Source organism: Amphibalanus amphitrite, unplaced genomic scaffold, assembly GCF_019059575.1.
Source record: "Amphibalanus amphitrite isolate SeventyFive unplaced genomic scaffold, NRLGWU_Aamphi_draft 000483F_arrow, whole genome shotgun sequence".
Taxonomy (NCBI): domain Eukaryota; kingdom Metazoa; phylum Arthropoda; class Thecostraca; order Balanomorpha; family Balanidae; genus Amphibalanus; species Amphibalanus amphitrite.
Window position 1 is genome coordinate 129650 of NW_024881977.1, and position 12807 is coordinate 142456.

Here is a 12807-nt window from a genome sequence, read left to right on the forward strand (position 1 = left end):
TGTGCGATGAGAATATGAAGTCCCACCGTCGTTTGTAGGCAGCAGACAGTTCAACGTTACACCGTGCGAGATACGGTTGGAGGAGTCGGTGGTTCCAGTGCCTAGTTAGCATGATGATTTCTAGCGCCCGTCTTTGCTCACGGTCTTGATAATCCTTTTCAGATATATTCACACAAGAGTCGATAAGATATGGGTTATATTTGTAACAGCCGACACGAGGATCGCGCGTCCACCCGCGCCCCAGCCCCGTACGCCGGCCCAAACGGCCTCTGCCTGATGGGGATGCCTAATTTCTGATACATGAGGGTAAACCTACAGCCGTGGAGTGGGAAAACGCTTAAAAACAAGTCAACTAAATTGACGTTCCAGAATGACGATAAAATGAAGCAGTGAACACAGGAGGGTTATGCAGGGTGCGTATGTGACCTTAGAGAGCACCAACAGACACACTTTGTGCACACAACAGGTCCGACGCGCGCTACACAGCGGCCTAACACTATGAGTTCGACACACAACAATGAACACACGATACAGACACCGCACACGCGCGTAACTCCCTCGATCATAGATTATTGCCGTACCTCCCATAACACTCTTACCCTGATATAAAATTGGGCCGGTTCAGTAATAGCGCAGGGATATTGCATACCTCTGAAAGAGAAGAGCCCATCCCGGCCGGCTAAGAGATGAGCCCACACACACCGCGGCGTTCGTCAGTTCGCCGCTGTTGTGCCGTACTGCCCTTACCGGCCGGCTATTTGTGATCAGTGAGCCGGTCTGTGGTTGATGTTGGATCCCGAGGTCCTCGCCAACGGGCCGGGGAGGCTGACCTCAGAACACAGCACAGCGGCCGGCGGGCGGCCACCGACCAGACGCCGGCGCGATGGGCACGCCGCGAGCAAAACACCCGATACGGGCCGCAGTGGACGGATCTCGGGACCGCCGGCCCGTAACTCCGACCAGTTCCCTCCCTGTCTAACGATCCAAACGGACACTTCCCACCCAACAGATACAGACATGCAGACAGATCGCAACACTGACACACAAACACGCCCTAAAACAGTCTACAATCATCCTAGCATCGGTTACTTGACCCGGATAAACACAGGAACGTATCGTACCATTCGCACAGCCTCGGAGCTCTGCTGACACTCGCGGAGCCAGCCGTCCGTAAAAATATCGCACCCCGACACAGCCTCAGCCCCCTGGCCCGATTCGATGGGCAGGATGGCGCTATGTAACTGATGGAACGACTCTCAGTCCGTGCGTCCTGGCTCCCTGAGCGGCGGGAGGGTTGACGCCACAGCATTGCAACGGAGGTCCCAGCAGCCCTGCAACTAGCCGAGATACGTTCACAGAACACAGAACACTTACTTCTCATAACTCACGAGTCTTACAGAACACGACGGTCCAATGAGCAGACGTCCGCTGTAACTAGATACGGCAGCAGAATCCCTCTACCTGCCCTGAAATCCCTTCACTCGTCGTCGCTGATGTCGCAGCTCCAGGCGGGGAGTTCGCGGGGCCGCCGTGTGGATAGGTCCAGTAACCGAGCGGCCCTGGCGGTGGGTTTGACGCCGCCGCTAGTCCACAGCACCAGCACCTGGTTTGGTTTGGTTTGGTCGGGGACTGGTACCGACCGGCCGTGCAGGACGTATAGCAGGTGGCCGGTGGCTGAGTAACACAGGCTGCCGGGTACAGAGAGAAAGGCGCGCTCAGGAACTCATTAAAACAAAGAGCCATCAAGTGACCACAGGGAAAGAGGGCTTAGGGGATATCAGTCATAGCACAACAAACAGGAACGCACAATGTCCAGCGAATCGCATATGGAGACTGCACGCGCCCTTAAAACCCCCACTAATATAAAAAACGAAAACAGCAATCAACAAACACCACCTCACCTGGTGACCTGCAGTCCGACTGCGGCCGGCGGCGGCGCCAGCGGTTCCCCCACCGGTCGCAGCAGCCACGTATCCCACAGAGTGACAGTGCCCTCCTCGTGTCCGGCGGCGACCACGTTCACGGCGCGGCCCTCGGTTAGTGCCGAGACCGTCACCGCCGTCACCTGATGAACACGGGGTAGGGGATCTGCTGAGTCAATTGGTGGCACGGGCAGGTAGGTCAGCTGGTAACATACTGGGTTAGCAGTCAGGCTGTAGTCAGTCACTGGTTGACTGTCTACACTGCACAATGTCCCAGGCTAGCCGAGAGGGAGTAGCTATAAAATCATCGAGGGCCGACCAACTATTATCAAAGGAAAAGGTTCGGTTACAGCCTCAACATTGACAGCGACTGGGGGTCGTATTATCATCCCACGATATTTTACAACGAACAGCCGTGGGATCCCCACAGCGTGGCGCCCACCCGGGCGATCACGGTCCCCCGGTCGTCTCACCTTTCTCGGACAGCCGCGGTGCGCCGCTGTCCGTCCGTTGATGGTGATCAGCTCCAGCGTGGAGGCCGCCGCCGCAGGGGCGTCCCACTCGCCGTACGCCACGATCAGGTCACCGGCCGTTGGGCTGACGGCCAGCGAGTGGACGGCGCCGGCCACAGAGAGACGCCGCACCAGCTCCAGACTGGGGGTATCCGGCGGGGCAGGTCAAATCAGTGCGGGCAGTGCAATGACGACAGAGGAAGGCAAACCAAAAAAGCAGATAAGTACAAAAAAGACACTAACTAGAGTTGATGGACACGACGATTGACGAGTCCATAAGAAACGCTGGGCCACAGAGCAAGTAGAAAAAAACTTACTGATCCTACCATACGTGACATTGCCCTTACCCTTACCCTCGCCTCCCCTTCGCATGGCTTTCCACACCTCCCATCCCATATCCCGTCCACTCACGTGTTGGTGTCCCAGATGGCCATGCTGCCGCCCCGGTCTGCGGCCACCATCACCGAGAAGCTGTCACACGGCTCCAGGGCGGCCAGCCGGCGCAGACCGAGCCGCACCAGGCGGACACCGGCCGCCGCCGCCGCCGGCCGCGTGTCGTACACGTGCACGGCGCCCGAGCTGAGACCCACCCACAGCCGGCCGGCCGAGAAGGCGCACAGATCCACCTGAGGGGAGGGAGGCGGTTAGACGGGGAAAATCACAGAGGGTAGGTCAGCTCGGTCAGGTCATCAAGGAAAGGTCGGCGGCGGGAGGGAGAGCAAAGGGGACGGGACGACCGGTGCTTTTGAGAGAAAATAGCAGTCGAGGTGCCTAAGGTGGAGGCAGAGCGCATCCTGCCAGGTATGTACCAGCTAGCAGCATTGACAATAGATGGTAAGAAGATCAAACCGAAAACCGAATAGACCATGTGTTACATTACATCGGCAATGCATCGCCAATAGCATTGTTATGTTATGCACTAAGACATATCGGCTAATAACGTTTGATATCCCACGGAATACAACTCACGATTACCTAGAACCCTACAGCATTTATATGTTTGTTTGTTTTGTTGGGTTAGGCCCTTTCGGTCTGACAAGACCATTTCAGAGCCGGAAGAATGATAGGAAATTAGGGGGAGACATTGGTCTGGGCAGGCACCCTAGCGAGTTACCGGGGCTGAGCCCGTCCGAATGGACAGGCCGACCAGCCCCCAAGGTACTCCCTGCACCCGGTCCCGGCTACGGGGTGCGCTCCCTCGGGAGCAGCGGTGCCGCTCAAAGGGAGCAGCCCGCATGAGATAAAGGTGCCTGTTCAGCACGGACTAAGGGTTGCGGCGTGGGGGAGAAGGATTTGAATGTCCTGAGGATTGAATCAACGGACGGGGTGCCCTACAGCATGGACAGTTTCCCACCCAGCCAAACAATCGGAGATCTTCCTCCCCCGTCCGCCACCTCACCTTGTCGCCGGGCGGCGGCGCGACCACCGGCTGCGTTTTCTGCGCCTGTCGTAGCCGCACCAGGCCGTCCGGCTGGCCCCAGTTGGCGAAACTGATCTGGTCAGCCGGGGGAGGCGGAGTGACCACGTGTCTGCGCGTCTCTCGCCACAGCTGAGTGGAGCAGGTGTTCGGGGGTAGGGCGAGGACGGCGCCGGACGGCACGGTGCGGAGCCGGCGTACTGGCGCGCCCAGGGGCCGCTGCCACACGACGGCCGGCGCGGAACACTCTGGAGAGCCGACGTACTCACCCCAGCGCAGACCAGTCACCGTCGGCAGAAGCGCCGGCTGGAGAGGGAAGCGAGATGAGGGCGGGGGAGGTCAGGACATGGCCCATACAAGATCTGAGACGGACAGACACGAACCATTCAGAATTAGTAGCGTTGTCTTGCGTCGGATGTTCCCTAGCCTCTACTCATACTCGACAGTCAGAACGTCAACACCCACACATCCTATCTCCGTCCCTTCTGTCCATTCTTCCTATCCCTTCGGCTATCAAACTTTCTCCCCGGACTCGCATCCGTCCACCAGTCCTTTCCTTCATCCCTCCGTCCATACCTCCTTCCCCCATCCCTCCCTCCTTACCTCTTTCACGGGCAGCTGTATATTGACATGTGTCCGGTCGGGCATGTGTGGGTGTCCCCCTCCTCACCTCTTTCACGGGCAGCTGTATATTGACATGCGTCCGGTCGGGTATGTGCGGGTGCGCCGAGCGGAACAGTCGCCGCGGCATCTGTCCGTACGTGCGCACCATGGTGAGCCGCGCCTGACGAGCCATCGCGTCCTCACACCGGTGAATGTCGTAACCCACGTATGTCTGTAATGAAGGGGGTATCAGACGGTTAGTCAATACACGGTAGTGACTAGTGACAGAGTACGAAAGATACAAAGCGGATGATTTAAGCAATGATTAAAGACGCAAATGAAAATAATTCAACGTTTGACCGAAACAAAAACAACGGAGCAACACAATAGCAATATGACTTAATAGCAGTGCTACGCTTACATTCCTCAATCCTTTTTTATCTATGCATGTGCATTTGTGCACTCTGCATGTCAACCAACAATAACGTCTAACAACACTAGTATATCGGCGCTTCCCGCGGCGGTCCCCCACCCTCACTCACCGCCGGATGGAACACGTTGACCGCCTGCACGGCCGCCGGGCCCGTCTGTTTGTACCCAAACACCAGGTCGATCCAGTGGGGCAGCTCTCGGCGCACCAGTTCCGACTCGAGCGCCTGGCGCAGCACCAGCACCAGTAGGCGCGCCGAGTGCTGGCACCAGTCCGGCAGCACCACAGAGTCCACCGACTGACCCGACTGGCGGCGACCGATCTGGAATCCTGTAGACAGAGGCGGACGAGCGGTCATTAAGGGCAGTGTAGTGGTAGGGGCGAATACAGTAGGGCGAATAACTACATCAGGCTAGCGCCGTCCTGATAGGCTGACGAAGGGCCGGTTAAAGTTATGGCAGCGTGCCGGTGTGGAATTTGAGACGCAGTTGTGCAGTGCACAATACACGGGGCCAGTTTTGAGGTGACTAAGACACAGAAAACGACCCTCTAAAAACTAAACATGGCTTCAAATGACGTCAGCTTTAGCGTGAATACTGAATAATCACTGGAATAACTGTCTCGCTCATCGCTGGTCAAAAGGCTGTTCGGCTACATCACTGTATCGGAGATGGAGCCACCGCTGCGCCGCTGCCACGTACCCTGACTGTTGGCGAACATTTCGTGCAGGAAGTAGAACTCTGGTATGAGCTCCTTGAAGTCGGTGTTGGAGGCGGAGCTGGACAGACGCCACACCTGCTCCACAGAGTGGAACGTCCGGTCCGGCAGGTCGAAATTGCCGTCTGCCGATACAGAAACAGAACAGGGGGCAACGTTTAAGACTGGAAAGGGTGTAGGCTTGATATATTCGACACTTCACCGGGAACATCACGGGCAGGCGACACGAGAAATAACTGTTCATCAACGAATGCGTTGAACATTTCTGCGGTAGCGTTTCCAATAAATATTTCTGTGCATAATACATGATGCATAGAAACATACGGAAAATTAAGACCTTATAGATTTGTCCACATATTTTAGCCAGTGTTTTATATGTCTACTGTTTGCCAGTGGCGGCGCAGACTAACTTCTCCCAGTCTGCACTTACCCTGGAACTTGAGGAAGAGCTGTGTGAAGGGCGGCATCCTGACCAGGAAGTGCAGTACGATGCCCGAGTTTGAGTAGTGAGTGCCGTAGTGGTACGGGCCGTCGATACCCAGCCGCTCGGGGGAGCCGAACATCTCCGACTGCAGGTACTGTAAGACAGGGGGAGGGCGTCAGTACGGGCCGTCAACGCCCAGCCGCTCGGGACTGCCAAACATCTCCGACTGCAGGTACTGTAAGACGGGGGTGAGAACCGTTTAGTGCAGTCTGCCGGTATCGGAGACAGGGTACTCTGACAAATAACGACCGGTTGGTTATTATACCGGACCTGATCATTGTCGTGCAATACACATGCGAGACAAGAATGCATTGGAAGAAACAAAGCCAGACAGCAAAACAAAACAAAACAACGATATTCTACACAGTTCAACGTGTCCAATATTTTTTTTTTTCAATTTCCACACCTAGTTACGCCATGTGACCATCCAATTTTTGACCTTATACGTCAGTTATAAAATTGTGTCCAACTAGGCTGTCGGCCAGGCGTGCCCTGTCGTACCTTGTACCGTTCCACGTAGTAGGCCTCCCGGGTGGGGTCCTGGACGCCCATGGGCCGGCGCAGGTCGCGGTACACGGCCGGGTCACTCAGGTCCAGGCTGGCCGACCGGTAGTCGCGCACCACGAACGGGAACACCGGGTACTGCATCAGGTCGTTGAACGTCCGGCCGGCCATCTTGTTCAGGTGCATCAGGTACTCGAAGTTGGTCAGGGAGCCTGCCAGGACACAGAGAATGGGAGGGAGGGTAGGGTCAGATGCAAGGCGATAAGTCAACAAATAGAGGAACGGTTCTAGTTGTGGCACTGGAACTGCAGCGGCAGGTGTGAATATTCAGCATGCTTTTAGAGTGTGATGTGTTAAGCTGGTATTCCAAGAAAGTAAGTTGTGTCTTAGCATTAATCTCTCAAGTCTACTATGCAGCAGCATCCGCGCATCCGATCGGCAATTTCCGTGAGCTCAACCGAACGTTACAGTTCCCGCAGGACCACCACACCCCGAGTCCGCTAGTGACCGTTGGCCGTGTGGTCAGCCTTGTGATCATCCACTGACCGTCTCGCCAGCGCTGTGTCAGGTCGGCCAGCGAGTCGCACTCTACCAGCTGCAGACCGGGACAGGTAAACACCTCCGTCAGGAACCGCTCACGGGCCTGCCGGACAGGACATAAGGCACGGTCAGACATGACGAGTCAATGATGTCGAGTGGCGACACATTGTGGTACATTTAACAGGGACACACTTTGCCAGGTAACAAAAATACCAGGTCACAATAAAAACGCAAAGTGGTACAAAGAGGAAAATCACAAGTGGCCAAAGGAAGCAAAAAATAATATGAAAAACAAAGCAGTGCCACAGTGACACGTGATTTTAACGGTGACAACACCGGCCGTCTAACCGACACTGAGGGCTATGGCAATAGGCCCTTTATAGTCTGACACCTACTCAGATCTCTCCGTCCGCCTACCTCCGTGGTGCTGAATGTGATGAGGTGGGTGTGCCCAGTGCTCATGAACAGCTCCACGGCACACTCCCGCAGCTCGTACCGGCGACGGTGCAGCTCGCGAATGTCCTCACACGGCCAGCGCTGGTAGCCGCACTCGGACGAGCCCAGCACCTGTGAAACACGGGGGGAGGGTGTTTAGACCAGGACATGGGACAACAGAGAGGGTGAGGCCAGCGCTGGTAGCCGCGCTGACGAGCCCAGCACTTGATAAAACGGGGATGGTGATGATTTGGAGGTTTAGGGTCCCCAGGCCGGAAATCATGCAAACATCGGCTTAACGGGCCGAGTGCCTAAGGGGGATGAAAAGGGGAGATGGGAGGGAACAAGGCGGGGAGGAATAGAGAGGGAGGAAGGGAGAAGGAGCATGAACGAGGGCCTACCGGAGGGCGTGTCGCGATCCCTGTTCGCGGACGACGTGGCGCTACTGGCCGACGCCCGCACGCCGGAAGAGTGCGACGCCCACCTCCAACCGTGTCTGGACAGCATCGGCGCTTGGCTGACGCGGTGGAAGGTGACGCCCAGCGTCTCCAAGTGCACGAGCACCCTCTTCTCGCTCGACCCCAAACAACAGAGAGGAAGAGTCCGGCCAAATCTGAAGCTCCACGGACAGGAGATCACCGCCACCGAACACCCGACCTTCCTCGGCATCAAGTTCGATCCGCAGCTGACCTTTGCTGAACACGTCTCCGATCTGAAGGCGAAGATGGCCCGACGACGACGATGTCTGCAGGCGATGGCAGGAAAGACATGGGGCAGCCACCGTCGCACTCTCCGGACCGCCTACATCGGCTACGTGCGAGCGCTATTTGACTACGGCGCCGCCGTAGTTGGTACACATGCAGCGCCGTCCGTCAGGGAGCGACTGGAGGCCGAACAGAACAAGTGTGCTCGCCTCATCACCGGCTGCATCCGTCTGACTCGCACGGACGCCCTGCTCGCCGAAGCCGACCTCCCGCCACTGTCGTTGCGCGCGAAGCAGCTGGCCGGACAGGAGTGCCAGCGCCTCGCCAGACTCCCCGCACTCGATCCTGCCAGGACCCTCCTGGAGAAGGAGGTGCGGCCCCGGCTGGAGTACCGAGCCCACCTGGCCTGGCGGAGAGACTGCACGCAGGCAGAGGCGGCGCGGAGGCCGCCACCGAAGCCGCCCGACGAGGACGCGGTGCTCACCAAGAAGCCGTGTCTCAGGCGGGTGGGCCGGTGGATCGCCGACGAAGCCGGGCTAAAGCGGCTGCCGACTGAACCACTGGCGTTGTACCAGTGCCGGCCGCCCTGGACAGTGGAGAGGACCCCCGCCCACTTTGTGGTGGACCTGCCCGCGCCCACGCGTCGCACAGACCCCCCCCCCCCCCCGACAAGCGCAGAGAGGCGGCGCTCCGGGCCATAGAGCTCCTGCCGCCCGCAGACGTCACCATCTGGTCGGACGGGTCGGCGAGAGAGGGGACGACATGTGGCGGCGCGGGCGCGCTGATCCAGCTCCACTGCCTTGGCCGTGAGGAACGTATCAGGGCCCCGGCCGGCGCAGTGTGCAGCAGCCTGCGTGCCGAGCTTACCGCCATCAGGGAAGCACTGGCTGTGATAACCTCTCTACCTGAAGAAGACCGGGAGTCCGTCCGCGCAGTCCGCCTTTTAACCGACTCCAAGTCCGGCCTGCAGCAGCTCCAGAGGGGACCGGCCGGCCAGGTGACCGCCCTGGCCGCCGACATCTGGGAATGCCTACACACCCTCAGCGAGCGTGGCACCACCGTCACCTTCCAGTGGGTGCCGGGGCATGCTGGCCTGGACGGAAACGAACACGCCGACCAGCTGGCCGGCGAAGCGGCCGCTGCGGAGCAGCCGGACGTCCAGATCGACTTCGCCAGCGCCAGAAGCGCGATCGGGCGCCGGGTGGGGACGATGGTCGACGCGAGAACAAGAGCGTCCCACCCCCACCCGGCGCCCACACCGGGCCACAACGACCTGTCCCGCTGGGAGGCATGTACCCTCTCCCAGCTGCGGACGGGCGCGTCGCCGCTCACGCGGGACGTCGCCCACCGCCTAGGCCTGGCGGTGGACGCGGCTTGCCCTGCGTGCGGCGAGCCGGACAGCGCGGCCCACCTGCTGACCGACTGTCCGGCCTACGAGGCTGCGCGGCGCCGCCGCTGGGGACTCAACCCGAGCCTGGGGGACGTCCTCGGCGGACCGGCGCCGTTGGTGATTGAATTCATCCGGGCTGTCGGGCGGACCGACCCTCCGGTCGACCCGCCTGCGCCGTCGTCCCCCTAGGGGGGCGACGGGTGAGGTGCAAAAGAAGAAGAAGAAGAAGAAGAAGGAGCATGAATCACCGCGCCAGCTGCTGGCGAAAAAGTAGAGAGGAAGAGAGATAAAGAGGTAAGGAAAGTCAGGTACCCAGGAAGCCCACTCACCATGCCGGCTACTGACGAGCCCGTTGAGGCGGTCCTGTCCACCACGAAGTAGAGGTTGGAGTCGCTGATCAGTACCTCGCCGGGCACCCCGCCATCCAGAGCGATCACCTCGCACGGCGTCATGTACCTGCGGGAAAGGGTAAGTCAGGTTATCGTCCATTAGAATCACGAAAAGACCATTATGAATGATCATTTATGACCCTCACGTGCTCTCAGGTTGCCCTAACTTAGATGAAAGATGACAGAAAGCCTCAGATTCGCAACTATAGGGGGCGGAGACCTCTAGAAACTGATCCCTGTGAAGCTGTCCCTCTGAAACGGTCCCTGTGAATCTGTTCGATGTACCGGGAAGAGACCTTAATCGGGTGACTGGGGGAGGCTCCTCTAACTGACCTGACTCTGTCCATGTGGAACTGTTCGATGTACTGTGACGAGACCTCGGCAGCGCTCGATGAGAACAGGTAGGACAGCGGAGCTGGCAGACGGTCGCTCTCTGAAACAGACAAACACTCAGAAGTAAATAACCACATCGGGCGGCAGGAGACCATCAAATATCGAAATGAAACAGAGGAAGGACGTTCATTTTTTGGTAGCTAGTTGCTATATTATGACGCACACTTATTAATTACGATGCAACAAAGTGCGCTACTTATAACGCAAGATACAGTAATTGCGACACAGTCGCCGGTCGCTACTGATTAAACATTGAGATACCAACTACCACCCTCGTTCGTCACTTACCGACACACTTGGCCGCGGCCGGCTGGAAGAAGCGTGCGGCCAGGTTCAGCCGGGTCTTTCTCAGCCGGTTCCGCTGCCTCAGGTAGCCCTCGGTCGGGTCCAGCTCCCAGAAACTGACCGAGAGAGAACACAGCGATGTGTGAACTCGAATAGCGTGAACATTGCAAACGACGGATATTACTTGAACATTACTATAAATTGGAGAGGTGGGTCATTGCCTTGTAGTTTTGTTATCAGGTCATCTTCAACATATGACATTTTCATTGGTTTTAGTGTGTAAGAGGCCTATTCATCCACACTTATCACTATTTGCTGCATGCCCATCGCTTATGATCGTTAATTGCTTTTCGACTTCATCAGCAAAGCTGCTGGTTCGGCCTGGTGATGTAAGATATGAAATACACAAAATCTACGCACCTGTGCTGCGCCTGCGGCGGTGCCCAGGGCGCGCCCTGGTCGGCCATCTGTTTGACCACCCGTCGCCACGCAGACTCCACGCGGGACTGCAGCATCGCAGACGCTCGGAGCACCTGAATAGAAGTGTACGATCGTCAATTATATGGTTAGAGTGGGTAGTATACGACGAAGAGCCACTCGGCTTACAGTTAGTGAATTATCATTCATAACGAACAATTCCCTGTCCGAGACTCCATGGCTTGTATCATAACACCAAGTAGTAACGGACAGTACGAAAGCCCGTTGAAGACCGTCGTCGACCGTGACCGACGCGCTGGGAGGGCGAAGGGAACTCACCTGAAGGTGCGCCCGGCGCGCCTCGTTCTGATGACACGTGGTGATCTCTGTGGCACGGTGAGCCGCCTCGCACACACGGTGGTAGTGGTTCTCGTAACACTGCATCGCCCTGGGGACACACAGGGAATAGGCGGCATCAGAACAGCGGGGCAGGCGCACACCAGGGTGCAAATCGCCTATCATACATATTGATTGGACTAAACCGAACACCAAATGACGCATATAAAAATGATGAGAATTAATGACAAGGAGTAGCTCTCAAGCAAAGACTGTTTCAGCGACTCGACCTCAGCGGTGTCAAGTCTGTTCTCACCTTTTCTCGGCGGCCACGAGGTTTTTGCGCCACTCGGCTCGCCTCTCGGCCCGCTCCTGTCTCCACAGTCGAATGGTGGTCTCTACCACTGTCCACTGGGCGCCCTTCTGGCAACAAAGCACACCAAGACAGTCAGATGTGCTGGGAAAAACGGTCGGTCAACCTACACAAATATCGGACCGGACAGCAGTAGGCAGGATAGTCATACCTATTTTATACACTTGCCCATAAGAAGAAAATATGCGGTCAAGATCAATCAGCTCACCAAGCGAGCCACTGAAATCGCCAGAGACAGACTAATAGACGGTCTAGCAAGACATACCTGGAAGGGGTGCTATTCGGACAAATCACGGGTAAGGACTGACTAGCTCCATGCCCCCAAAAATCACGCATCAGCCGATTCTGTGATTCCCCGTACCTGAGTGGGCGGCGGTGGTGGCGAGGGTAGACCGTTCCTCTCCAGGGCCTCAGCCACCACGCTGAGCGCTCCGTGCCGACCCGATGTGGCTGCCGAGCGCAGGCCGCGGCTCCGACCGTCCGAGGGAGGCGCTGACCAGCTCGGGGGCCGGCCGGACGCCGACGCCGGACCGGGGGTGACCGGACTGGCGGGCGGCTCGTCCGGGGATGAGTTGATGGAGCCGGAGGTGGACTCGACGGCCGAGGCCGGGTCCGAGCTGAGGTCGGACGAGTGCAGCAACTCGTGGAAGAACAGGCTGAACTGGTACGCCTGGGGTAGACGGTAGTTAGTGTCAACACCACGACTGTCATGCATATACCAAGCTAGCGCTTAACGGATACACAAGCCAGGTTATGGCGCAGCAAAATACACCTGTTTAGCTTCAAACTCATATTACATGTAGCTCTCAAACTCATGTCATTAGCGTATCAAACACCACAGTGTCAGTGACATTGCAGGGCGACTAAGAAGACAATAGTATTATTTCACCAGCACCGGTCTTCCAGTTCCCTGCAGAACCCGATACAACGCACTGTGGCGATCGTGGAAACACGCG

At 57.5% G+C, this 12807-nt stretch overlaps 1 protein-coding gene across 3 annotated transcripts in view; it reads right to left on the bottom strand.

The window, feature by feature from the left end:
- Nucleotides 1-181: 181 nt before the first annotated feature.
- LOC122392349 overlaps nucleotides 182-12807 on the bottom strand; it is a 52107-nt gene continuing 39481 nt past the window's right edge. For 2 of the 3 annotated variants that reach the window (XM_043387127.1, XM_043387126.1), the window contains exons 29-47: nucleotides 12213-12521; nucleotides 11795-11901; nucleotides 11482-11590; nucleotides 11146-11258; nucleotides 10729-10841; nucleotides 10381-10480; nucleotides 9988-10114; nucleotides 7547-7696; nucleotides 7136-7232; nucleotides 6587-6801; nucleotides 6032-6179; nucleotides 5586-5726; nucleotides 4997-5214; nucleotides 4522-4686; nucleotides 3834-4157; nucleotides 2846-3060; nucleotides 2396-2576; nucleotides 1902-2065; nucleotides 182-1688 (exon numbers count right to left, since the gene is read on the bottom strand). In XM_043387127.1, the coding sequence (XP_043243062.1) occupies nucleotides 1478-1688; nucleotides 1902-2065; nucleotides 2396-2576; nucleotides 2846-3060; nucleotides 3834-4157; nucleotides 4522-4686; nucleotides 4997-5214; nucleotides 5586-5726; nucleotides 6032-6179; nucleotides 6587-6801; nucleotides 7136-7232; nucleotides 7547-7696; nucleotides 9988-10114; nucleotides 10381-10480; nucleotides 10729-10841; nucleotides 11146-11258; nucleotides 11482-11590; nucleotides 11795-11901; nucleotides 12213-12521 (3207 nt within the window). In that variant the 3' untranslated portion in view covers nucleotides 182-1477. The remainder of the gene's footprint in view (nucleotides 1689-1901; nucleotides 2066-2395; nucleotides 2577-2845; nucleotides 3061-3833; nucleotides 4158-4521; nucleotides 4687-4996; nucleotides 5215-5585; nucleotides 5727-6031; nucleotides 6180-6586; nucleotides 6802-7135; nucleotides 7233-7546; nucleotides 7697-9987; nucleotides 10115-10380; nucleotides 10481-10728; nucleotides 10842-11145; nucleotides 11259-11481; nucleotides 11591-11794; nucleotides 11902-12212; nucleotides 12522-12807) is intronic. The other variant, XM_043387128.1, reaches the window with a different exon arrangement.